The 27,871-nt window shown below is 40.5% G+C and overlaps 1 protein-coding gene and 1 pseudogene across 1 annotated transcript in view; one reads left to right on the top strand and one right to left on the bottom strand.

Moving 5' to 3' along the window:
* PEPD (peptidase D) overlaps positions 1–27,871 on the bottom strand; it is a 251,936-nt gene that overhangs the window by 24,418 nt on the left and 199,647 nt on the right. The window contains exon 12 of the mRNA XM_031954371.1: positions 11,295–11,443. Coding sequence (XP_031810231.1) covers positions 11,295–11,443 — 149 coding nt within the window. The remainder of the gene's footprint in view (positions 1–11,294; positions 11,444–27,871) is intronic.
* LOC111718523 lies at positions 3,791–3,887 on the top strand (annotated as a pseudogene).

The following is a 27,871-nucleotide window of genomic DNA, read 5'->3' as shown; positions in this document are numbered from 1 at the left end:
TTTTTGTGTGCTCAGATTAGGGAAAGACTGATTCTCTTTATTATTAAGACAGGTGATGTGGAAATTAATGTCTTTTTACCCAAGACTTTCATTTTAATATAGACCATACCTCCCACTGTGTTATCCAATCTGAATTGATTATCACCCTCAGGTACACCTACTCTTCAATGCTATTAGGTGTCTTTGGACTAAAAGAGATGACCAATGATAATCCTTTAATTAATAACCTGCTGGCCTTAATAATGAAATGATTAAATTATCCAGAAACTATGTCTCTGGAACCTTTTTTTTAACATCATACTAACACACACATCACTATGGTTCAGGAATTCAATCCCTTTCTCCTGATCACTATACAACATCCTAATTGGTTTCTCTGTTTCAAGTCTGTCTCTACTCTCATCCATCCTTAATACAAGTATCAAAAATATTTTTTTAAATTCATATATGTGATTATGTCATCTTTTCTTCTCTCCTTCAATAAACTGCAATGGCTCCCTATTATTTCTATGATCAAGTACAATGCCTCCATTTGGCACTTATAGCTCTTCATAACTTGGTCTCTTTCAACCTTTCCTAATTTTTTTTAATCTATCACTGTCTTTCACATAGACTATAGTTCAATCATACCGACCTATGTGATTTTCTTTAATTTAAACTTTATTCTCATTCTTAGTTCCATTCTATCCTTATTCTACCTTCTACTTCATCCATTACAGCGAGAAATATAATAGCTAACATATACATATAGTCAAGCAAAAAAAAAAAAAAAATTCCTGCATTAGGGAAAAAATTATGCTTCAATCTGTACTCTGAGTTCATTCCTTCTCAATCTGGTACTGTCTTCTTATTTGTTATTCCCCCACATACAATATTCTAATTTTCCATTTTCAAGACTTTAATACCTGAAATGTTCTTCTTCCATATCCCCACCTCTTTAGTATTCTTTGTATTCCTTCTAAGTTCCACTTCCTACAAGAGGCCTTTCTCAGTTTCCCTTGGCTACGAGTGCCTTCCCTCTTCTCTAAGGCTAACTCAATTTTGTCTATTTGCTCCCTATGTGAACATAAACTCCTTTATGACATGTTCCTGATTTTTCGATAGTGAAAACGTAGTAAGTATTTATTTATTGAATTATCAAAAGCTGTTCTGATTCTCTAGCTGTTATTGCTTTTTCCTCCAAAAATTATTTTTGTATGTGCACACACCTATATATATGAATACATATGTATAAACCTATGTGAATCTACACAGATGCATACATATACACATACACACACTCCGCTTTCTCTTTTGTTCTCTCATATCCCTATAGAATATAAGTTACATTTGTTTAATTTTTATATATTTAATATCCAGAATGATGCCTAACATGAAATAAATGCTAATAGATGTTTATTGAATGAATGAATGATAAAAGAATGGGAATTGTGGCAGAGAAATCTGGGAATTGCTAAGAAAAGGAAGGGATTTTAGTTGAAGGGGAACGGTGCTTAATGAATCCATGCTAATGTCGATAATGGGAAAGAAATAGAATCTATTTTTCTTCCCCTTTACCACCCCAAATAACAATGACTTTTTGGAGATAATGGAACCTACTTGTTAATACAATGGAGTGAATCTTAGTGATAGTTTTGACAGAGTTGTGAGTGGAGCTATTTTGGGGCAGATGTGCAGGGCCAGGAGTTTGATTAGAGCTCCTGTTTAGGAGACAAAGTCCCCAGCTTTAAGGGTAAAAGCAGCCCTGCTATGTTTTACATTCAACACAGCATATGGGCATCCTTTGTAAGGCACAAGCCATGCTGATGGCTTGAAGATAATAGATAATTAAGGAAAGTCAGTTTAAAAGCCATTTGTGCATTTGGAAGACCTTAGGACACCTATGGATATCAGTGAGACCTGCAATCACCTTAAACTTGGGCTAAAACGCATAACAATTAATAGCCTATGGCAGCACACCCAGAGAAGGATTAGTGATGAACTGAACATCAGTTCATTAATCTCCAAACCCAGAGAACGATCTACATCTTCTATCCCTCCTTATTCTCAGTGCCCAACTATTCCAACTCTGTCTCTTACACAACAGTGAGGAATGTATGCTCAGCCAAGCAGGACCATCTGTGGTCAATGTCTCAACCTTTTCAGTTTTGCTGGGCTATCATTCTACCATATTCATTTCTCAAACTTTAAGAGCAAAAGTTTGGATTATATATTAGCACACACACATACACACATGCAATTTTTTTTTTTGCCACCCCTGGAGAATTTGATGTTATTTCAATGATTTATTTATTTATTCAATAATTTATTTTTTCCTTGGAAGGTAGAAGGGGTGAGATGTGCAAAATGCAGAACTGTGTGTATCTTTGCTCAGGCATTAAGCACAAAAAAAATTTCATATTTTGCTAGTATGCAGCTTTGGGTCTTACGAATATTTTGGAAACCTGCCTGCTAATGGACTAGATCATGGCCAACCTAAGCAAGAAACTATTAGCCATGAGAGAGAAGAGTTCTTTTCTTAGTCCTATGCAACAGAAAGGCTAATAGATTAGCTTAGCAACAGTGTTTGTATGACTCTTAGTGAAATATTTTTAATTATCTTATAAACAACTATGTTAGCTCACATTCTCTCCTTTTCCTTGTCCTACATATGCCCACGACAGAAAAAGACCCAAAGGCTTATGACACTAAGACTGAGGGAGTTAAGGCATTACAACTTCCCACACAGGTAGAAAAGGACACTTCTTGGCCACTCTTCTGGGTTTCTGGTACAGCCAGTCCCACGTTCACTGTGGACCTAGATAAATGAAATCCACAGCTAATTCATGAAGCCCAGAACAGGTAACAGCAGTAACTCTCTCCTAACCAACTTCTTGCCAGAATTATTCAACAGGAAATGAAATTTGGGTTTGATCTCTTCAGTGCCCTATTGCTTTGGGGTGAGGAGTGTGCCCAGACAGGGAAGAGGAATGCTGGGCTAAGAAAGTCCACAAACTAATTTATCAACTTCTAAATTAGAAAGCTAACCCTTCCCTCTGAAAAGACAAACTATTAGATGGCTAGGGAGGCTCAGCTTAGTGCATCTGAGGAGAGCTCCATTAATCAATGACTTTTTTCCCCTCAAGTTTTAAAATGTGGCTCAACCAGGGGGCATATTGACCAAGAGGTTTTAAAATTGAAAACTAAGCCTTCTCTGAAGAGCAGTAACTAGGTAGAAATGCCATTTGGGGACCTTGGTTGGAGGAGGCTACCAGCCACTTCTCTCCAGGTAAGAACAGAAAAAGGGGAAGGAAGGCTGTGAACAGCATTTGCAATAAAGGTGATTGATGACACTCACCCCCTCACCCCACTTCCCCAAGTATCTTCCAAAGCAGGCCCAGTGTCATGGGCTTTTGCTTCATAACAAGTGACGTACATAGATGGGCAAGCTGAGCCAAAGAGAGATGACTGAACTCGCCTAAAGCCTGAAGCGTATCAGAATCAGACATCCCTTAGTACCTAAAACACAGCAAAAACAAAACTTGGGTATCAGCCAGAGTGTAAACAGTAGTTCATCCCAGAACCAGTACGACCTTATGCTATATGAGGGGTTAGCCTCATCAAATGGATTAGTTTAATTAAGATCTTCAAAATGAATTGGAAAATAAATTCTGAGAGACCAAACTAATTAAGTATAAAACCATAACTGATAGTGAAGTGAATAAGAGGACCACCAGAAACTCTTTTTCTTTATCATATGTCCCTAGCGGTTCTTCTTCTCCAAAATGTCTTCTTGCTGCTCCCTTTGGCAGTATATATACATACATAAGCCTGGAATGATACAGAAAAGATAAGCATGAACTCTGAGCAAAGGTGACGCACAAATTCATGAAATATTCCGTATTTTTCTACCTGCCAAGTCAAATAGGAAATAGAAGAATAAAAGTATAAAATAAGACCTTGCATTTGTCTGCTCAGCCACAGTCAGGCACTGTGGACATTGATCTTAACATAGTGATGTCATTTTGGTCTTCTTTGAACACAAAGAATAACAGCCAATCTTCACACAAATAAAAGCAGATCTAAACATTTGGAGAAATATTAATTACTCATGTGGAGGCTGAGCCAACATAATAAAAATGACAATTCTGCCTATGTTAATTTGCTTATTCAGTGCCATCCCCATCAACCAAGCAAAGAATTACTTTATAGAGCTAAGGAAAAAAGAATAATTAAATTCATTTGGAGGATCAAGAATATCAAGCTAATAAATGAAAAAATGGAAAGGAAAAAAGCCTAGCAGCTCCAGATCTCAAACTATACTACAATGGTTATAATCATCAATTAATTTGGGATTGGCTAATAGAGAGATTGACCAATGAAGCAGATTATATATACATTACACAGGGGAAAAAATGGACATAACATAGTATTAATCAAATATCCCAAGTACTGGGGCAAGAACTCCTTAATTCAATAAAAACTGCTGTGAAAACTAGTTTGGTACAGATCACATAGATTAACATCTCAATATTTGGGATATTTGGGTCTATCAAACACTGGATAGTAATGTTATCCTCAACAATAACTATGTTATCCTAGTTTGAGTTATCCTCAAAATGGGCATGTGATACAGAAAAGAAGAGTGGTATCATAAGCAAATTAATGGAGAGGATAAGAGTTCATGACCAAACTAGAAATAAGAGAGATTCAATGGGGATAAAGTAGGTAATTTTGATTATATAAGGTTAAAAAACATCTGCACAAACAAAACCAGGAAGTTGCAACAAGTTTCTTAGATAAAGGTCTAATTTCTAAGATATAGAGAAAAGAGAATCAAATTAGCAAGAAAAAAAGCCATTCCCTAATTGATAAATAACCAAAGGATATGAACAGCCATTTTAAGAAGAAATCTAAGCTAACAAGAGCCCTATTTAAAAAAAAAAAAAAAAAAAAAAAAAAAAAAAAAAAAAAAAAAAAAAAAAAAAAAAAACACTCCTAAATGACTAATAGAGAAAAGTGAAGTAAAATAACTCTGGGGTACCACTTTCACATCCATCAGATCAGTGAAAATGACAATTGCTAGAGGGGTTTCAAGAAAATAGATATACTAAGGCATTGGTGGTAAAGCTATGAACTAATATTCTGGAAAGCAATATGAAACTGTATCCCAAAAGCTATTAAATTGTGAATAACTTTTGACCAGTAGTACTACTATTAGACCTACATCTCTAAGAAATTAAAGAAAGAAAGAAAGAAAGAAAACTCATATATACAAACATATTTATAGCAGCTGTTGTACTGGCAAAGAATTGGAAACCGAGGAGATGCCCATCAGTTGGGGAATGGCTGAACCAGTTACCAACCAACCAGAAGGCTATTGTAAAAGTCCAGTAGTGAGGTGATGAGTGCCTGCAACAGGGTGGTTACAGTGTTAGAGGAGAAGAAAAAAGATATGTTTCAAAGATAAAACTGGCAACAGAATGATAGGAGAGGTGAGGGTGAGGACTCAAGATGGCATATCTGGATTGTTAGCCTGGTTGAATGGGAAGGCTGTGGTACCCCTGAGAGTAAAGAGGAAACTAGGAAGAGGGAGCTTTGGTGGGGAGAAATAATGAATTCCGGTTTTTTATTTGTCTACATTGGAGAATATAATTAATTAATTAGAGACATGTAAATATACATTAGGTATGTTGAAAATGTTGAAGGGAATTAAAGAAAGGGACTGAAACCCAGCTCTGTGCCCTCTGGAATGGGCTAAAGGGTCCTCAAAGAGATTGGAAGTGGGGAGGGAGTAGACAGGAGAAGAGCCCCTTCCAGACATTCCAGCTGAGAAATAGCCAGGTTCTCTCTGGTCTCAGACTTATCTAATTCTAGTGAAGTAGTACTCCTATGTGATATAGGTAGATCCAAGGTCTCCAAACTCTCAGCCATTTGGGACTTGCTTCTTAAGGAGTTATTTAAACAGCTGTGATTGGCAGGTGTTCGGCAGACAGATAAGTGGGCCTATGCCTGGTTTTACCCAGGGTTTCAGGGCAGAGGGACAGGATAAAGGCCCTCTGGCCAACTGTTCAATGGCATCTGTGACTGTCCTGGCTGGTTATCCAGCCCTCCCCAGAGTGGGGTGGGAGGTGGGGCACTACCCATATCCACTGTCTTTTCATTGAGACAACAGGGACTAAAGTCAATAACAAATTAATTCGCTCTTAATTTGGAAAAAAAGAAATATTAGATTGTGCCCATAGGTGGGCAAGAAAGGGGGCACTTCAGCACAAACATGTTTGGACAAGGCTCAGAGCACTGGGATTTCTGGGCTGCTGTCTGCCTCCTATAAAACAAATGATCCCATAGGGCTTTAGTGATCCTCCCTGTCTTCAGGGCTGGCCAACATTCTTTCAGGGCTATGCCCTGGCCCAGCTTGGCTGTAGAGTCTCGGTGGGAATCCTGTGGGCTAGAGATCAGGCTGAGAGGCCCTGGCACAGGGACAGGGATGGATGGAAATGCAGTAAAGCCTCCTTAGTAGGAAGTTACCAGCCAGCCCCCATGTTGGTATATTCCCAAAGGCTAAACTGATGGTGACTCATTGAGACCAAATGTCATCAGGCTCAGCCACAAAAACAGAGGGCACACCAGGCACCCTAATACTTCTCCAGCTTTTCTTGCCTCTGCCTGATTCCCATCTAGTAGTACAGAAGTGTATGTGTAGAATAAAGAGAACATGGTACAGCAGAAGTGGGATTAGGTTTGTCGCTGCTTTTGGTTTTGTCAGCAGATGTGAGACTTCAGATATTCCAGCTCAATTCTCTGGGATCAGTTTTGTTATCTATGAAATGGGGCTCAAAATCCCTTTCCCATCTATCTCTCAGGGTTGTCCAAGGGCCAAATGACGACAGGAGCATTCTGAAAACAATGCTTCCCAATGAGGCATTATAATTACTAATGCCTGGGCAGAAGTGTGTTCAGCTGAGCTAAGTTCACCTCCTTTCCAAGCTAAGCTATAAGGCAGGTGAGAATTTTAAGAAGGCCCACTACAAAGTGTAATGTTGGAGGGCACAGTTATCATTTGAAGAGGCAGTCCCAAGAAAAATAAGGATCCAAAGGGAAAAATACAGATGTTGGCTGGCAAAATGGTTCTTCCTGTTGCTGACTTTTCTGGGTGCTTCATGAAAACAAACAAAAGCCCAAGTCCCAAGTATTAAATCTGTTTCTGATTTTCTATTCCATCTCTGCTGCTTTCAGACAATGCATTCTTATATAACACTCAGCTTAATAGCAGATAGGCTACTCCAAATGTTGATGATTCCCCTCTGGACTTGTAAACTACACCCTAATTTTTTTTTCTTACAGGTATGTGGGAATAGAAGTAGAAGCAAGAAAACCACCAAAGCCTTATTGGTTTTTCCTTCAAGTAAAATTTAAGTTCCTTGAACTCAGAGATATGTTTGTTTGTTTGTTGGCCTTTGTATGCCTACTGCATTGCACATAAAAAGTGATTAATAAAGCCATCATTTCCTAGGACAGAGAGCCAGAAGTGTGGGGTATATATGTAAGGCTTCTCTGACTGTTCCATGACCCCTCAGTGGTCCCAAGAACTTTCCCTAGTACTGAAATCAGGACCTGGTTTGATCTAACAGGTCAATTCTAAAGATAGAAATCTTTTTTTTTTTTTTTTTTTTTTTTTGCTGGCCAGAACCCATGTGGGCCAGCTTCTCAGTCACTTTTAAGGTTAGCCTGGATCTCTTTTGGAGTAGATGCCCTTCACCCATTGTTAATTTTTCTTAATCTTGAGCTTTCCCTTCCCCGTGCCAATCACTGATCTTGGATTTCTGATGTTTGAAAAAAACTGAGGCCATTTGAGATCTCCTTTCTTCATTCTTTTCTTCTCACAATCCCTTGACTAGTATAACTGACTCTCCTTCTTTCTCCCAATATCTGACGACAATGACTTCTTTCCTTAGCATAGCCAACTGCTCTCTATGTGCCCTTGAGCATATTCCCTTCCAGTCTGCTCTAGTAGATTACAGCATCAATCATTCCCCCCTCACTCTGGGACATTTGATTTCTCTGTTACTTTTTTTTACTGCCTGTCTATGACACCCGGGAGGGTAAACTCTGCTCTGCCTCATCCAAATCTGATTCATGTGCAAGTTGAGATATCACCCTCATTATATCATTGGTCCTCTTCAAGAACAAAGGAGGAACAAACACACGTAAGTCTTCCTCCTCTATTAAAAAAAAAAAAAAAGTTCAATAGACCTTACCATTCTCTCAGACCATAGTTCTAGATCTCACCTCCCTCTGCCAGTCAATCTCCTTGAAAACATCTATGTTTGATGCCTTCACTTTCTTCCTCTAATTTACTCCTCAATCCTTTGTAGTCTGGCTTCCAACTTTGTCCTTCAACTAAAACTGCTCTGTCTGAATTTGGAAATTATCTCCTAACTGTGAAGCTTATTTAAGATTCATATTTTTTGAGCTCTCTGCTTTATTTGAAATTACTGACAACCCTTTCTTCTTGGCTAATCTTCTTTCTAAGTTTTGTGATTCTACTCTCTCAATTTTCTTTCTCTGATTGCTCCTTCTCATTTTTATTTGCTAGCTCATTATCCACATCATAGAAACAGGAATGTAGGTAGAAAGTAGGAGTAATTAAACAAGATTTAGCAAATGACTGGACGTGTAGGGTGAGAAAATATGACCTGACCTAAGAAACTGGAAATATTTTTCCTTCATCCTTTCATCATTCAGAGGTGACTTTGACAAAAATAGGGAAATTTGGAAGAGGGAATGGTTTGAGGGAAAGATTGATTTCTGTTTTGCACATGTAAAGTTTGAGACATTTCTGCAATATCTGGTTTGAAATGTCTAATAGATAACTGGTGATTTGTGACTGAAGTCTCAGGAGAGAGACTAGAACTAGATGTGGGATTCATCTACACAGAGTAACTTCATGGGAGCTGATGAGATTATCAAGAAAGAAGTTGTTCATTGTATACAGTAACAATAAGATTATATGATGATCAATTGTGATGGATTTAGGTCTTTTCAACAGTGAGGTGCTTGAAAGCAAAGTTTAAAAGAATTGGATCAATTTAACCTACATCAGATTACTTGCTGTCTTGGGGAAGGAGAAGGGAAAACATTTGGAACACAGAATTTATAAAAATGAATGTTGAAAACTATCTTTACATGTACTTGGAAAATAAAATATTATTGAGTTTTTTTTTTTTTTTTTAAAGAAAGATATTATAGAGGAAAAGAGAAAAAAGGGGCTTAGGATAGAAATTTGGGGAACATCTTTCACCGCTGATTTCTTCTCTCTTCTCTTTACCTCTCTATGCAATGTCACCCTTGTTCAGTACCAATTTAGCTCTTAGTTAGCCTAGATCACGGTCACATTTTTCACCCTTCCTCACTTCTCATCCCTCTTTTCACACCACTGCCAAGATAATATTCCTTAAGCACTCAGAACTAACCATGCCACTCCCCCCCACAACCAAATCCAGTGCTTTCCTATTGCTTCTTGGACAAAGTATAAACTCCTCTATTTAGCTCTTAAATCCTTACACAACTTGGTCCCAATGGGAATACCTTTAAGATCTCAAAGAATATTTCTTCTTCTTCTGTATTTTGGTTTCTAGTCAAATTAGCCTTTTTTTTTTCCCCCTCACTTCGCCTCTAGTGTCCGTGTCCTTGCACTAGCTACTCCATGCCTGGAATACCTTCCCTCCCTTCCTTCCTTTTTTATTATTATTATTTTTTTTTTATTATAGCTTCTTATTTCAAGAACATATATTTTCCTTACCTCCAATCTTGAGTCCCTCTCTTCTCTGAAGATGTAGTTAGGGGACAATGTGCATGAAGTCTTTCTTGATCCCTCCCCCAGTTTACCTCTTAATTCATCATTCTTAAAGTATCTTATATTAAACTTATATTCCTAAAGTAACTTATATTTAGCTGCTTGGCACATATTTGTGTTTATTCATTTTATATTTATATTGCATGTAATTATGTACCAATTGTCTGCTCCTCTATCCCACTTAGAATGAAAGCTCTTTACAAGAAAGAATGGTTTCTTTCTTTGTACTCGTATTCCTAAAGCCTAACAGAGTGCCTGGTACATAGCAGATGTTTAATAAATGCTTACCAAATTGCCTAATTAATGCTCCCACATTGGAGAAGCCTATGGGATTCAGGCAGAAGATGCAAATGAACAGACAGATGGGATAGGTGAGCAATGACAGGCTTTTCTAAATTCGGCACATGAAGAGAGCCTGGGCTATAGTTCCAAACAATAGGGTATCACTAACCCTGGTTTAGGCAAGATGCTCATCCCCTAGAAACTGATGGTGGACAAATAGCCATGTGTCTCATGGCACATTCTTCCTAAGCCTTGTGCCATGAACCTAAAGAAGTCTTTAGTCAGCTCTGAGCTCTCCTTGTTCCTGTGAATATAATCAATTACCAAAGGAAAGAAAGAGTCCTCCTGCCATGTTTCTCATTGGAATGCTGACTGAGGCTCTAGGGAGGCAGTAACCACCTCTTTTCACCGGTTGCCAACAAGGAATCAAAGGCTAGTGGAGTAAGTTATTACTTGTTTCTCTGTTTCTGGCACTTTCCAGGGAAACCAAGATTCCCTACTTACTCCTCTTTCTAGCCTATGCTGGCCCCCCAACATACAAATGTGTGTGCAAAAAGCCTTTCCTTCTGGACAAGTGTAGGACAAGAAAAGATCCCTAAGTTCTGCTAGCTCTGAGCTAAAAGCTCTACAGAATGAAAGCAAGTCCAGAGACAAGTTCCTCCTGACTGAGGGAGGTCCCTTTGGATTTCTTAACAATACCCTGGGAAAATCTTAAGAGTTGCTTGAAGAACCCCACAGGGCATTTGTCCAATCTGTACCTGCCTTAGACCTCCCTTCTACTCTTTCTCCAACCAGTGGTTATCCAGCATCAGCTTGAAGATCAATGATAAAGTATCTAATTAAATCCCATGTACTTTGAGATAACTGTAATTGTCACAGTTAGGTCAAACTGAAATCTTTCTCTTTGCAAATTCTGGCTCCTCGTTTTTCCCTCTATGGTCAAACAAGACCCAAACCCTTTTCCATAAGTGCCCTTTTGATCCCTGAAGACAGCTATCACCTGTCCCATAAATTGCCCTGTTTTCTCCAGAGAACCAGATCCTTCAGGAGGTGAGGGGCAGAGTAGGGACATGGACTCCAGGGACAGGTTCTCTCTGCCCTTTCCCCCCAAACCCTTAGCCTCTTAGAAAGCCTGTTATATGTTTCTTCTCCCTCTCAAGCTCCTCCTCTCTACCTGGTTTGATGGCATTCATGACGGCCCGGCAGGATCTCAGCACAGCTTCATAGATGGCCTTCTGGTCAGGGGTGAATTTCCCATTGGCAGGGAAGGTGCAGGTGATATCAGATGAGAAACAGTAATATTCACCTCCCATGTCAAACAAGCTGAGAAAAAATAAAAAAAACAAGATGTATTATAGGAGGCTTTGGAGAAATCTCTCACACACACTGCTCCCCAGCCCAGCCTGTAAACCTTGCCCTTCAAGATTTCATCCCTTGGACAATTCGGTCTCTGACATGGTTCTCTTGCTCTTCCTTTGTCTTTTACTCCCTGATCACACAACAAGTGGGGAAGATGAAAGAGAAGACATTCAACCTCATGGATTTCAGAAGACTTGCTGTCAGCACAGAAGGGGAATGCACAACGGGGCACCATGAGTGAAAACCAGGGAGTGTTTGACTATTCACACTACTGGCTATAATGGGAGCCTGAGCAGGCTAATCACGGTCATAGAAAACTGGGTACCAACAGCAAATGTCCATTGCTGTGAATGTAACCTTAAATGAAATGAAGGTAGCATGTTTCTGCAGAAACAGGCCTGGGCCCAGAGTGGGAGCACCTGGGCATAAAGGGCCAGGTCCTGGCTGGCTGATGTCATGCCCTGATATCCTTCACTACTGTTAAGATGTGTGACCTAGGAAGGGCTTTTCTTCTCCCTCTATGGTCAGTAGTGTAGGAAAAGGCAGGGTCAGTTTGGTTATGGCTTCAGTTTTGCTGCTATGAAAATGAAGGGAAGTGTGTTTAAGTGACCTATGTTCCTGCCTGGAACCCCTTGAGCCACATATGACCCCAGTCCTGCCAGGCCCTGGGCCAGAGAGTCTTATGTTGAACAAATCCTTTGTGCGTGGCTCCCTGAGGAGACATCCATCCCCTGGACTGGCAGGCGGCCCTGTAGGCCCCTCTGGTCATATATTACTCACTCTAGGAGAGAGAGAAAGGGCAAGCTAAGCCGAGCATTTGCCATCTCGAACCCCATAATCATCTAAGGAGAACTGAGGAATGGACCAGGATTGTGCCTTTGTATATAGATCACAAACTATAATAGCAATTTCTGCTCCTAGCCATCATAGTTCTACAAAGTCAGTAGGCCTAAAAATCAAGGACCATGACTTTCTGCAAAGTTGGAGTACTCTGCAAAGAGTCTTGCACAATAGGTGCCCCTTGAAATACTTTTTGAATGAAAGGAAGCCAACCCCCTCACCCCCCCCCCCGACCCTTATTCCCATCCCCTGCCTAATAAGCTCCCCACAAGCTGGAATACTCAGAGGCTCAAAGTCAACTTCTTTCAGGGTAAGGGTGTTTGGGGGGGACAACCTGGCAATCCTGGTTCTAGGCAAGGTTGTAGTTTGGAGAGTAAGGCTGGGAAGTTGGGAGAAGACTGTCTTTTAGAAATGGGATCTCTCCCAGGGGACCAGTACCTCTTCCCTTCAGGGGATAGGGACAGGTTCAAGCTATAAGCTGGCAAAGTGAAAGGAGGACCAGAAGTTGGGAAAAGAGGAATATTTCCAGCCATATCCCCATCCCCAGGGCACACTGTGGTAGAAGGAATATTTGAAATATGAATGTGTTCTCTCTCTGTGGAATCTTGGCAAGTTTTGCTCTATCCAGTGTAGTTTCCCCCCAGAGCTGGGAGTGACTGGGACAACTATGGGACTGTTAGGGAGCAGGAATGTGGCAACCCCATACCACAAAGAGGATGGTGGCTCCCTGTGTTGGGTAAACCTCTATTTCCCCTGACTCCATACATCCTGTGAACTCTATCCCTCATTATCTCTCTCCTTGGGAAATCTGAATCCTGTACAATTCAGGCCAATAGAGGGGAGCATTTTAGCAAATTTGTCAGAATCAGGCGGGGGGTGGGGGGTGGGGGGAGAGGGATTGTCAAGAGAAAGGAACAGGAGGAGACAAAAGGCTAAAAGATATAGAATCTTTACAAAATAAAACAAACTTTTCATTAAGAATCCACACATTTAGTATGGAAAACAATCCTTGCTTTCAAGGGACTTAGAGAAGAAAGAGAAATCAAGACACCAACATAGATAATGATAACACATAACACCTAGCATAAACAATAGAATTCTTTAAAAATCTTCCCTAATTGGTTGTGGAGGGAATGATGAGGAAGGCATTAGGAGGTGGAGGACACCTCGCCTACTCTCAAGGGATTACCACTATCAGTGTCATGACTATGTGGCTAGCAGGCCAATCATGGTTACAGGTAACTGACTATTGATAGTCATGATAGAAGTAGCAAATTTCACTGCAAAGAACCTAATTTTCACTGATATAAAGATAGCATGTTCCAGTGGAAAAAACCTATCTCTGGAGTCAGAGCACCTGGTTCAAAGCTACCTGTGAGACTTTGGGTAAACTATTGAGTCTTCCTGGTTCCAAAATTCTTCATCTGTATAATGAGGGAGTGGACTAGATAGATTTTTACATTCCTTGTATGTATAAATCTATGCCTTTGTGTCTTATGATGAAATGGGGGGTAGGGAGGAAGAGGGGAAGAGAAATGGAGTGAATGCAATGCAAACTTAGGCAGAGATTCATTATGGACAAAATACTAGAGATTTGTGAGGGAGGATTATCACATGCCAACATCAGAGCAAAGCTCTGGTGAACCCTTGTTTTCAGACATCAGCAAGACTTACATAAGTGTCTATAGAAAGATCATAGGCCAAACTCAGAATGGGGTATCTGTGTGTGAGATAAGGGTATGACTCCCGCTGGCTCCTCTCCCCCTGCCCCCCTCCCCCCAAGGATGACAAAGGCAAACTCGACAGCAATTACAAAGATTGCAAATGTACAGCGGCAAAGAACCCTACTCGCATCTTCACTTTTTGCCTGGGCTCCTGGCCTGGGAATGCAAGGCAGAAGTGAGGAAAACAAATGAATATTGATACCTGGCACATTCCACCCAAGTACGATAAGCAATGTTGGAGAGAAAACCTGGGAGATATCACCTTAGGTTCCCCTGCCTCTAAGGTTATAGGGTAGATAATGACCAGAGTCCCTCTGGGAATGAGCACAGTCTCAGAACTGCTGTCCCAGGTGTGTGGGTCTTAGCAAAACTGCTTACTCCTGGGCAATAAGTTAAATGACCTTTGACAATTAAGAGAGCACTAAGGCTAAGTAGAGCCCCAGGGAACAGCTGTCACTGGAGTCCTGGCTCTAAGCCAATCAGTCCTTGGGCTATGTGACATGGCGCCTCTGTCTGGGGGGCAAAAACCATAATTTTTTAATTATCTTATGATATCATTCTAATTAGTTAATTGCCAAATTATAAAGCAACCGAAAGCAAAATGGATTCTCAGATAGGACAATGACTCACATTTGAACCTGTATGCCAAGGATTCTGGTTATTTCAGAGGTCTTTTGAAATGCACTGCTCATTAAAGCACACATAAACTCAAATTCCATCTAAAAGGCTAAAACTTCTCCAATGCCTTGTTACTAATAAATCATTCTTCCTCAGTAAGTGGATTCTAGAACTCTTCACAGAAACATATATCTTCTTCTACTCAATATTAACACAAGTTGCTATAGTTCAGAAAAAAAATAATTTGTCCTGGGAAAAGGAATGATAAATATATGTGTGTACACACTTACACACACATGTCCACCCAAAGGTGTGCATGTATTTTGTAATTCTGTGATCTGCTTTGCTTTGATGACTTTCAGAGCTAGACCAGGCTTTGCATACCTCCAAGCACTGCCTGACCTATATGGGCTTTTCATGCCATAACCTCAGGACTCTGAAACTTGCTATTAGTCACCTCTCCCCGTCTAGATCTGGAGTCACCTAATAATCCCCTCCTATACAGTTTCCCAGCTACTCAACTGATGCCATAGGCACTGGTTGACCCCAGGCCCACTGGGGAATGTTTGTTCTAATCCTCTTAGTGTACATAGTTCTACCTTTATGGACACTTGCAAGGCCCTCCTAATTTCCATAGCTCTCTTGGGAGACATGAATGAGATGTCCCTCTTTTCAAATAAACCATAACAGCAAAACCAGTCTGGTAGCAAAAAGTTCTTTAGGTAGAGGATAAATGTACAAGTTTGTTTCCAAAAAAACCCCCAAAACTTCACTTTAATGTTAAAAAACAAAAACAACAACAAAAAACCCCCACATACATGCAAAAATATATTTGCTCCTTCAACAAATGTTTGTTATGTAAGTCTGTCCTGTATGCTTAGTATAGTGGTGGACATTATGAGTGAGACAGTAACAGAAGACACAGACCAACTCCTGATAGTTCTTAGTCTAGCTGGGAAGACATGGGTCACACATAAGAAGAAAACACAATGCTGGGCAGTCCATGGGTAAATGCCAAATAAGTAATACAAGCAATAACTTCTGGAGAGAAATGGATACAGAATGTCAGAGGAAGAGAGTCACAATAAACTAATACCATGTTTACGAGGTTCTGATAATTCTCTTTAATTTGATGGTTTCAGCCTTCTTTTTAAGTCTGTCTTCATGTTCACAATTCAGATTCTTACAGGAAGTATTACACGGAGCTAAATAAATGATGGAATCCTTCTAATAATCACTTGAGCTTACATGCTGCTCAATTCTCTGGGTCAGATCCTATAGATGCTTCTCAGGACCTCTATTTGAATCCTCACTGTTTTTACCAGCAAGAAGAACTTGTCAGGATACAGGTGGGGGCAGGAGGAGGGCTGGGGCTGGGGCTGGGACCAGGGCCAGGGCTTACTCTAGTCAGGGCACATGGCCCACATATCTAGCTTTGTGGAACTGACATAAAATAAAGAAGGAACTTAACACATCAGAATGAGGTCCTTTTTCCAAGGAAGATTTGTACATCTGACAAGTAGAAAAGCAACTAACTAATTATTTGCCGTTTTGAATTTATTCAGGTTTTCCCCAATTCTTCAGCCTATAGGTAATATACATTTTAAAATATGCCTTTTCATTTATTCATTTATTCTATTGTTACTTTCTTAAAATCAGCAAAGCCCACAAATGGCTCACTAGGGTACTTGTCATGACTACATCACCAAGAGGGAAACAGAGTCTATGGAAAAGGCTAGCCAGCCTACAAGTGGGGAGTCAGGAACTTGGGATTGAGTCCTAGATCTATGTATATGACCATAAGCAAGACTGGCTTTGAGTTTCTTCTATAAAATAGGAATGACACCTCCCACCATACACTGCCTTGATAAGGCTGTTGTGAGACTTCGAAGTATGTGTGTGTGAGAGAGTATATGGAGAGAAAGTATGTGTATGAGTGTGTGAAAGCATGTGTTTGTGTGAATGTGTATGTGTGTGCATTTGCCTGTAAGCGATATGGGGGTGTCTCCTCAAAGGAAGACAGAGGGTGGTGAGCCATGTGAACAAAAGTAGCACTCCCTGTGCAGAGAGCTCCCCCCTGTGCTCCCTCAGTGCTGAGCTTCTGCCCCGAAGAACAGATGGCCCAGGATCACACAAGGAAAGCATGCAGTTTTCATTTGAGCTCTGCAAAGTCAACAAAAGAGACATATTTTGTGGTTTGTTGATTCAGAACATCCAGGAACAGCCCAGGCAACCCAGTACAGAAGCCATGGAGTAAGAAGCTGGTACATAAGGCTACAAATGCTCCCACCACATCAGAGGCCTGCCTGTAAAAATGACTTCTGAGTCGTGGAATAATTAAGCAGAGGGCAGAGGGAATAGGGATTAGTATCTCCAGCTGAAGCAACCCTAGCCGTCCTTGTTCACAAGGCCCCGGAGCAGTGCGAGGCCAGGAAAAGCTGCCAAGTGTAACCCAGTTACTGTTTCTCCCGATGGGAGCCTTCTTCAAGCCCTTGGCAAAAAAAGAAGAAACCTTAAAAAAAAAAACAAAAAAAAAAAAACCTTTTTGTCTTAAAAGTGCCTGATGGACTCAAACCAAACTGAGCTCAGAACCCTGGCCTAGAGGCCTGCCTGGCTAAGCTGTCCCTATTGAACCTCTCTCACTCTGGGACTCTTCTCTTCCAAAGCAAGAAGGACCTGCCTGCTTTGACTCTCCCTTGAGTTTTGCTGTTCCTCAACCAAATCATTCACATTCACTTCCCTGGGTCCTCTGACCTTAGGGTAATTTATATTCTAGGTCTAGGGCAAGGATTTCTAACTGTAATTTTCCATAGTATTTTTCCAGACAGTAAATTTTAAAAGAAGGGTAGCTGAAAGAGAACAGGGGTTCAATCAGGAGAGTTCTGGGTTCATAACCTCTCTTTGATGCTTACCAACTCCATAATCATGACTAAGTGGCTTAATTTTTCTAAGTCTCAGGTTTTCTCATCTACAAAATGGCATCATCTACTTATAGCACCTATGCCATAAAGTTGTGAAGATCAAATGAGGTAATAGAGCTATAACACTTTGTAAGTCTTAAAACACTAATATCAGTTAATACTACTATTGTTGTTATTGTAATGTACAACTAGCTCATTGCTTGCAAGTACAGCAAGGGCCAAGATGATGAGCCAAAAAGCACTTAATGAAAAAGGTGATAGTGGTGTTTAGCTAATCCTAGGTTTCCATAATTATATTTTTAAAAATTGTTTTTCTTATTAACATAGCTACCATTTGTCTGAGCTCCACCTTCAATTTCTTGTTTATAGAGAATGAAGTCAACCAATAGCGCTTCTTGAACTTCAAAAACAGGACATCGTCTTTGGGGGCAGAAGACTCTAGGGATACACACGCCTGCTTCAAACTGTCCTCTCAGGCCTGGTGAAAATTTTCCCATCCAATTTAAATCAATAACTAAATTCAGTTATCTATTATGTATAGCAGAATATTTGTGAGACTCCGAAGTCTCTACTACAGCAGAATGTAAGCTTCTGGAGGACAGAGACTATTTAAATGCTGTCTTTCTGTTCCATACTTAGCACAGTATCTTGCACTTAGTAGTAAGTGCTTGAAAAATGCTTGATGAATGAAATTGCTGAATGTCAGACATTGTGCTTGGTTGGGGAGGGGAGTGTCAACTGGAGATCCAAAACATCCTTATTCTCAAGAAGTATACAGCCACTTTGGGAAAAGAACAATTCTACAAATAACTATGATACAAGGGAGAGTAAGGCAAATATGAAAGCGAGGTCCAAGCAAAGTGCTATTGGAAATGTGAGAAGGAAGATCAATGTCAGGGGGTATAGGGTGGGGGTGTGGAGATGTGGAGGGGAAGGTTCAGATATGCTTCCAAATAGGAGGAGACATAAGAGTCAGGACATGAGGAAATTGAGAGCCTTTAATAAATGGGAAGAGGAGGAAGAAGAGGATCTATTCCAGGAGCAGAGGACACCATGAGCAAAGGCAAAGAAATGAGAGAGGGCAAAATGAGAATGAGAGAGGAGGGCAAGATGAGAATGAGAGAGAAGTGCAATTTGGCCTGAATGCAGAATACATTCTACTTTCAAGGGAAATAGTGTGAAAACAGACTGGAGAATGAAGCTGGGGCAGCATGTAGATGGCCTTGAATGCCACAGTCTTTCTCTTTGTGTCTTCAAGCCAGGACATCACTAGAGCCTCAGAAGAGCAAAGAGTAAAATCTCTAAGTAAAAACAGAAATTGAACTGTTTAAAAAAATAAGGAACTACCAGTCAAGGACTTACAAACATCGACGGGATAACTGGCACTAGAAGGCATTAAAAAGAAAGAGTGGAACCAACACTACCTCTTTCTTCTCCTCCAAGAAACCAAGCTCAAACAAAGTCTCCAACTCAAAAATAGTCATTATCAATTTATGAACTAATCTGGGGAGGTTCTTCTAGCTAAACATTCCAGATATCCAGGCAGATCCAACTCTACCCTTTAGGATTTTTAAAAATTTTAACTTTTTTTTTTTTTTTTTTAAACTTGAAACCCTCCATTTTCAGAAGAAGGAAGTATAGCCAAGCCAGTCAGAAATCTGTACTATCTTAGCAGCAAACAGGCACGGGGTTGAATTCTATTTTCATTCTCTCAGTTCCCTATCTTCTTTTTAAAAATCCTCCTCAGAATTTCCACATACATAAGTTAATTCAGATTCAAAGCATTCTGGAATTCAGAGAAGAAAGTCATCACTTTTCTAATCATCTGCTTCTAACTCCTCCATGTCCCCTTCATCTATCCTTTCAATGGAAACTGACAATTTAGAATTCAGTCATATTTTGGCTTTGTCCAAGAACATAGAATTTCTCTTTCTCTGCTGCCTCAGAGCTCTCGCAGGAGAGAATTCCATCTCTAGCAGAGCCAATTTTGTTTGATAATCTAAGACATCTGGGAAGACATTACACATCTCCAAAAAATATGCTCGATTTCTGCTTCTCACATTCGCTCATCAAGTTCTATTTCTGGTTGGGATAAAAGCCAATTTATACCCCGATTTTTTAATTTTATTTTATTTTTTTATTTTTTTGCCTTTCACCAGTTGGTTAGCTTCATTCAGGTCAGTGGTATCAGAGTCCAACAAACCAATCTAACAATCAACCTCATCATTTTGTTACTATTTGGTTCCATGGCTGCACCTATAGAATAGAATAAAGTCATGCATTTGGACTCAAGGGAGCACTATCTCATCCCCAAGTGGCCATGCAAATTATTTGAGGAAAATGCTATAAAATTTTCAAAAGACTTACTTTGTATCAGACTTTTACAAACCTATCTGAAAAAGGGAAAAAAAAAAAAAAAAAAAAAAAAAACACTAAATCTCTTGTAAAGTTTTTCGTTACTTTCTTATCCAAAATGATAGTGCCACCACTTCCTCTACCTTTTTCCGAGGGCATATGAGAGTATTTTAGAAACAACTAAAACATGCCTTTCCAAATTAATTATCTATAATGGAGTAGAAAAATTCCCACCCAACAGGAATCTCAAGAGTGACTGCTAAATAAAATGTCCATTTCTGCTTCCCCGCACAAGGACAGTGCCTGAAATAAATGAATGAAATCAGTGCTCTTTTTCATTCACCAACATAATTCTTTTCTTCCTCTGAACAAGCAGGCAAGTAGCTGCTTCTTTCCCTGATATCAAATATAGGTCTCAACCCGATGAGTAAGGGACAGTAGCTGTGCACAATCTGCATGTCTTTTGGAGCCGCAAAACCAGTTTTTGGAATAACATAGGCTACCAATAATAATTTCCAAAAGGATTCTCATTCTCATTGTCTCTGTCTCTCTCCTCATCTCTCTTTTTCTTGCTCTCCCCCCTCAATATCCCCCTTTCCTTCAGATTGGTCCCCAGAACATCTGGGTTTCCTTTATGAAGGAAAATCGAACACTTAAAGCTAGAAGGGGCCTCTGAGGCCCTTTCTCTGAGAAAGCTAAGTAACCTTTTTCTACTTCAGAGATTGCCATATTTAGATGTATAGAAAAGCTAGGGCAGGGGTCCCAGAAAGCTGAATGTCAGTTTGGCCCCAATCATGATGGGACAGGATATCCAATGAATCATTGTCAAGCATGGGTTACATGACATGGATCTTCCAACCTGAGATTGTTCCTGCAAAGGGGATGAACGTTTAGCCTTTTAAGTATTGATTTTTAAAAATCATAAATTTCATTAGGTTCATGACTTTCTACATGCTAAGTTCTTAGTACACTACCATAGGAGGTAGAAGAAAGGCAAGTCAGAACAAAACATAGTGAATCCTTCAGTTCAATTTTTTTGAAGGGTCCGGATAACCAATATCTCATGAGCCTTGTTGGCATCCAGAGAGTCCAGACAGACAGTTAACCCCATATCACCCTTCCATGAAACCCAGAATTCTATTCATGTCCCATAAGATGATGAAGCAACTGGGACCTCCTAAAAACAGGCCAGTGAATGCCAGCCAAGTGTGTGATCAAGGACAGAACCAGTCTGTGGCTGAAGCTCTTATAGCTCAGGCTATGTATGCCAGGGAGCAGAGAGAGTGATGGTTCCTGGGTGGTGTCTTCCTTGAGGTAAGGCCTGCAACAGAAAGTGGTTCAAACTATAACAGGAAAGGAAACTAACCTACTGCAATTCTTGCTATTGCCAATTTGCATCTAAGTAAGGTGACAGACTATAGGACTTGTTCACTTTTCAAGAGTGAGCAGGAAGAAGACCATAAGCTTCATTAGACCAGACTATTTTTTTAGGGGGGAGGGGGTTTAATAGCAATGGCACAATGACTTGTATATATCAGGTACTTAAGAAATGCTTGTTTGATTTGATTGAATAAAAGGATGGGTCATGAGATTCCTATAAAAAGCCACACTAAATTTGTTCCCCAAATGGAGAACTATTTATTCATATAAGTGAAAAGGAAGAAGTATCCTTGAGCTATGTCTGAATGGCCCTAACGTGTTATAAAGATGCAGACTCTATTTAAATAATGAACAAGATGAGAATCATCTTCATGCTAAAAAGACAGGATACTAAAGAAGAGAATTATACTTTGAATAAAATGCTCATTTTAGGAGACAATATACAGTAGAAATAAGACTTCTTCCCTTGCTTTCTGAAGATAAAATAGTAAACAAATTAAAAAAAAAAAACCACCAAAAGATATGGTGGGGAAAAAGCTTAGCGTCACAGGAGACCTTGACCTTGGCTTAGATTTGGAAGGTCTGCACACCTTCTTCCACCTCCATTCAAATGTGAAATGTGGGCAGTGCTATATAGAGAAAACTCCCCCAAGAAGAGCTATGAATTTGCTTCAAAAAGCCATTTTTTTTTTGATGGAGATCAAAATCATGCTGGATTAGCATGGAATCCCCATGAGAAATATGCCCAAGATGGTCCCAAAACAGAAATCAATTAGAAAAAGAATCTCAGAAAGGGATAGAAGGTGAAGAATCCTAAGCTGGAAAACAGAGGTACTTATTTTAGTCATGGCTCTATCATTGTCTATCTATATGACTTTGGACAGGTCACTTCCCTTTTCAAGAATTTGATTTCCTCATCTGCAAAGGGAGATACTACTACTATCCCTACCTTCTCACAAAACTATTGTGAGAAATGAGAAAATACATGCTAGAACTTTGTGAAATGTCTTAAGACATTTTATTTGGTATAAGTGACACTCAAATCACTGTGAGAGCTGAGTTGTAAGTTACATAATGGTACTATGACCTAGGGAATAAACCCTAAGTATGAGTAACTCTAAGCAGATTCTCCAGCTTCTCTAGTTGCAAGTTTGAAGTGCACATCCTTGGAGAAAATGGATCTTGGATGTCTACTTCAAAGGAAATGAATGTAGTGGTAATCTGAAAGTATTTCTAGAATCCAACAGAAAAAGCTCAAGGAGACAGCTTGGTATAAAGCAGGAGCTCTTCAATTTTTATTCTGTCATGTCCTCCTTTGGCAGCTCAAGGACACCTTCCCAGAGTAATGTCTTAAAATGCATAAATGTAGAATTACAAAGGTAAATAATTATACTGAGTTATTAAAAAACAATTTTTTTTAACTAAATTCCTGGGCTCCAGCTTAAGAACTTCTGGTATGCTGGGAAAAAGTACATTTGAAGACCAAACTTAAGTTCAAATTCTTGCTCTGCCAATTACTAGCTAATTCTCAGCATGTCTTTCACTTTCTAAGCCTCAGTCTTCATCTTTTAAATGAAGTGATTGGTCTTTTCTAGCTCTAAATCGAGCCTATACACCCAAAGTCGTAGTAGAAGGGCAGTGTGCAGGAAGTTTCATCAGTCCTTTCCACAGGCCCAGTGTCACAAACAGAAACCACACCATGACAAGGGAATGTCCTGGTTCCCGTTTACTACAGAGCTCACTAGACGGACTGTGTGAGGCAACACTGCCCCCAGCTGGCCCCAAGCGCTCAGGCTCCTGCAGGCTCCCTCTGCTGGGCCAGGAGGGATAAGACTGGACTCTGGGAGTCCCCCGGTGATGGGTAACAGATAACTCGGTGGTCTCTCTCCCCATGGAAAGTCAGTGGCCATTATCACCATCGCCTTGGTCACAAAATCTCAAGAAACAACATAGGAGATGCTTCTCAAACAAATTCATAGCTAATAGCAAGAATTTCGGCACTTAGGCCCACAGTCTCCAGAACAGTCAGATCATATATATGGCTTCTCATCACCTAAGCTAATGGGAAAGGAAGGCAGGGAGGGGCACAACCCAAGAAAACATGCTGAAAAATCAAAAAGCCTTCCTTCCTTAGCTGTGCCACGGTGAGGGCCAGGCAGGAAGGAGAAGGACTCAGTGTCATCACCACCATCCCCCACTGTACTGTGTGCTACTTTCAGTGGACATAAACTGCCTGATGGCTAGGATGAGAGCCCTGGGGCCACTGGCCACAAAGAACCAGACTTTAGTGGAAAACACACAGCACCTTCCCACTGCCTCCTCTCAACCTTGGGCCAGGCTTAACCCCGAGAATGCACCTCTGGAAGCGTCAAATACAGAGACACTGACAGGCCCCTGTCTGAAAGAATTAAGGACGTTTTGCCTAGTGAAGGCTGGGGAGGGGATGAAGAGGGTTGGGAGGGTGACGGGGAAGGGAAACAGGAGCAAAGGGTGGAAATGACAGAGAGGCGATCAGGAAAACCTCGTAACAACTGGAGTCCTCCAATGCCTCCTATTTTGACAGATGGGAGGACCCTTCCTTGGAAGTCTTTAAGCAGAGGCTGGGATGTTAGGCACTTGTTGAGTGTGTCACAATAAGATTCTTTTTTTATCCTGGTCTAGATGCAGCAGAGAATCTGCCAGTGCCTGAACTCCATTGATCCTAGATCACTTATACGCACCCCACTTGGAACTTCCAGTGGGACGGGGGATCTCACTTCAATCCCCAGAGTTCTGTTCTGCCCTGAGCATTTTGCCCTTCTTTTTTCCCAGCTCGGGGGGGAAAAGATATGTTAGTGGTGCCATCCAGTGGCCAGGATTTGCACAGACATGCTGAGGAGAAGAAGGCTCAAATGCAGATGCAAATCAGACCCAGGAATTAAGAAGAGAAAGAGTCACAGCTGCTGTTCTCCTCCTTCTCCATGGGGCTGAGTAACCTTCATAAACCCGACAGGTGACAGGTGGCCATGAGAAGGAGCCACGTGAACGCACTTAAGTGAGAGCCCACCCTGAACTCGGGTATTTCAACAGCTCAGACTTTCTCTCAGCAGCTGATGATGAATCACAATGAGTCACAGAGACAGAAACAAACAGCATCACAGAGAAAGTCAAGAGAAAGAGGGTATGAGTAAAGAGAATGGTTATAGGCAAACATTCAAAAGTTCACAAAATCAAGGTAAAACAAAAAAGTGACTTGTTTGAATTTTATCAAAGTTCTTTAAAATCATTATTAAAAAAAAATTAAGGACTTTTAAGATGACTTCTTTTAGAAGAAGGGTATATTTTGCATGGCTGTAGCTTCCTGGGTTTGAGTTTTGACCCCATGCCTAATTTAACAAGTCAGTTCAATGCTGCACAATGTGTTGTCACACCCCACTAGGAACTTCCAGTGGGACGGGGGATCTCACACAGGGCAGGATGTATAGGGGAGAGGGCCTGGCTTGAAGGCTGGTTCTGCACCTTAGACTTTCATTTGTAAAATGGGCATAACCCACATATTCATAAAACTTGCAGTATTATCCCAAGGAAAGAACTTTGTAAACCGTAAAGCACTATTTACAGGTGAGCTATTAGGAGTGCCTGCTGTGACACTTCAATGGAGCCAAGATCACTGGTAGGATGGTATTCCCTCCCCTGATTAGCTGTAATGCACCCTTGCGCTCTCTCCAGGATGATTTTTCTCCTGATCTTTCCACAAATCCTCCTCTCTCCACAGCACAATGGAAGACTTCCTCTAAATATGGATACTTTGTAAATGCTTGTGTAACAAAATTGGGCTATTTGCCTCTTTTACTTTGCTTTTACTAGCCCAACTCCTTTTATAGTCCCATGTAACCCTGATTGTTTTTATGCTATTTTTGTGTATGTGTAGGCCATTGCTAATAATATGCTGCAGAAGCCTATTTATACACATTATATATCTTTCTATTGCCCTTTGGGTCACCTGTAATTCTGATTCTTCCGAGAGCTTGACATTTTGTGACTGGCAGCTGCGTTCACAGGGAGAATACTGATGTTAAAAAGATGGAGTTTGTGCAGCAGAGAACAGCTTGGGATCACCAAAAGCACTGAATGATTTCCCAAATACACTCCTGAATTACTGAATTGCTATTACTGAATGCTGGGCTCAGCTGAGGGCCTATCAAAAGCACCTCCTGTTGTTCCCATCCATGTTATAGCATGTTTAAATCTCAGGCTTTTTTTTCTGACAATCAGAATGGATCTCACCAGTAAAGCAATTTGAGGCTTTTCATCAGAGCCATCTAGTAAAGAGGTTTTGGCTTTGTGGAAGAGTAAGAACTGGCTCAAGAACCATAGGATCAGCATTCAAATCTCACCTCTTAGACTTCCTGGCTGACCTTGGACAAGTTATGGGCCTCAGCTTCCTCCTCTGTAAAAGGAGGGTTCCGGACAAGGGGGCTTCTAATGTTCCCTTCGTTCATAGCAGTATTTGAAGCAGGAAAGTAACGGACACAAACCAGAGTAAGCTTGCTGTGTTATACTCAGCTGTCTGTGATGGGCATTCATGATCTAGTCACTGCCTGATGGCTTCCCCATGATGAAGTGTAAATCACAGTGCCTTGGGCAGCCTTGTTGGAAACTAGTGGCCAGTTATTTGGTCTGACAGTGAAGTGGAGCATCAGTCAAAGTCCTCTTCAGATACCTCATCAAGGAATGGACATGACCCTAGCTTTGTAAGCTTAATGCTGTGGAGAGGGCAAGTGCCAGCAGGTTTGACACTCAGCTGAAAAGGCTACATATACAGATAGGACTGTGACTTTTGAGTTGGAGCCAGTCCAATTGTGGAGAGGCTCATCACCAGCAAGTCAGCCATAAGATGATGATTTTTTTTTTTCTTTTGGTTTACAGCAACTCTTAAAACATCTAAAGAGGCTTAGGGGAGGAGGAGGAAAGGAGGGTATGATCTACACTGGTTATTGGAGAATGGATCTTGCCTCATAGAATCACAGATACTTTAAAGTAATGAAAGATACACTTAAGGAGTTGTTCTGAGAACATAATCCCCAGTAACATTTTTTCCTATGAAAAGTGGAGTATAAGGGGAGAGATGTTGGTTCAATTTCACTAAAAACAATGATTCTGGGGGGGGGGGAGAAGGTCTTTACCACCATGATTGTCATCAAAAAACAACCCAGGCTTTGAAAGGTTACTCTAAAGTCAATGAAAAATGGTATGAATGTCTCTGCTTGCTACAGGACCATTTATTGCTGGGGAGTGGAATATCTTTTGGATAGCCTTTTTTTTTTTTTTTTTTTAAATGACTAAGTCACTCAAGTCATTCAAAAATTTTTAAAAAGGCATAAGAGACCTTTTTCAGTAGGCATCTGGACAAGAAGTCTGAAGACCTGGATTTAGTTCTGATCTCTAAAATTCTGGTGAAATTAAAAAGTAATGTTTATTATATCAAAGTTATATTATCTCGTGTTATATCATTGGACAAGAATGTAACTCACAGTGATAATGTTCCCCCCTCCCCATGGGAAAATAGGACCCACTTTGTGAAAATTGTTTTATAACATATACTTTCAAGGAATACATTATGAAAAAAAAAAGTGGGAGGAGGTTTCCTATAACATCATTGATTTTAGTATTTATTGTAGCACAGAAAAAACCTCAGATTTTTTTAGTCCTAGACTAACATACCATCTATTATTCCCTAGTTATATTCCTTTCTCTAAATATCTCCTTAATCCTGCACGGCCCCTTTCATGACTCCTTCTCCCTGCCCCTAGATTTACTATGTCTGGAAGCTTCCAAGCTAGAAGCTGACATTTTCCTGCTTAATTGATACCTTTCTGCTTATGATCTTAGGGGTTGGAAACCTTTGGATCCATTTAAGTGTGACTCCTTCCCTCCCTCTAAAATACTTTAATTTCTTTGATCCAGGAGCTGCCAGGACCTAGCCTTGTCCCAGATGTGATGCATGACATGGAGGCTACTATCCTTTCCAAACTAAGTTCTGACCACAGAGCTGTCTGAACTGCCGTGAAGTATGGGCCCAGGAGATGGATACCCTTGTAAAGTAAAGATGATCATTCCTTGGGTTCCTAGAGACAGCACTGGTTGTCTCTGTTCCTTGCTCCTTAGAAGTCTCAGGAAAGTATAATTTCTGTCCCCAAAGTGGGTGCTGCTATTTGGGACATTTCAGGGACTCATTAGGAACTTTCTTTAGTTGTACCCCAAGTCCTACATATAATCATAGGATCAGGTCACCAAGGCTTACATGGAAGTGATATCTTGTCAGTTATCTCCTGTCAGACAACTTGTAAGTGTCAAGAGTCAGGATTGGGATACAGGCCCTCTGACTCCAATCATTACTTTCTCCATTACTCCATTACTGTGTCATGAAAACTTCTTCAGGTTTCTCCAGTTAAGTCATGTGGCCTTCCTCTTTAGGCCTTGCTTTTAATATATCAAATAAAATGGCCCATTGCTTTTAGCACTGATTGAATTGTCAAATTCTACTGTAATGTCTTTTAGTCCCAGCAATGGAT

The sequence above is a fragment of the Sarcophilus harrisii genome, chromosome 2, assembly GCF_902635505.1.
Source record: "Sarcophilus harrisii chromosome 2, mSarHar1.11, whole genome shotgun sequence".
In the NCBI taxonomy this organism is placed as follows: domain Eukaryota; kingdom Metazoa; phylum Chordata; class Mammalia; order Dasyuromorphia; family Dasyuridae; genus Sarcophilus; species Sarcophilus harrisii.
Note: the sequence above shows the minus strand (reverse complement) of the source record. Positions and strands in the feature narration are given on the sequence as shown.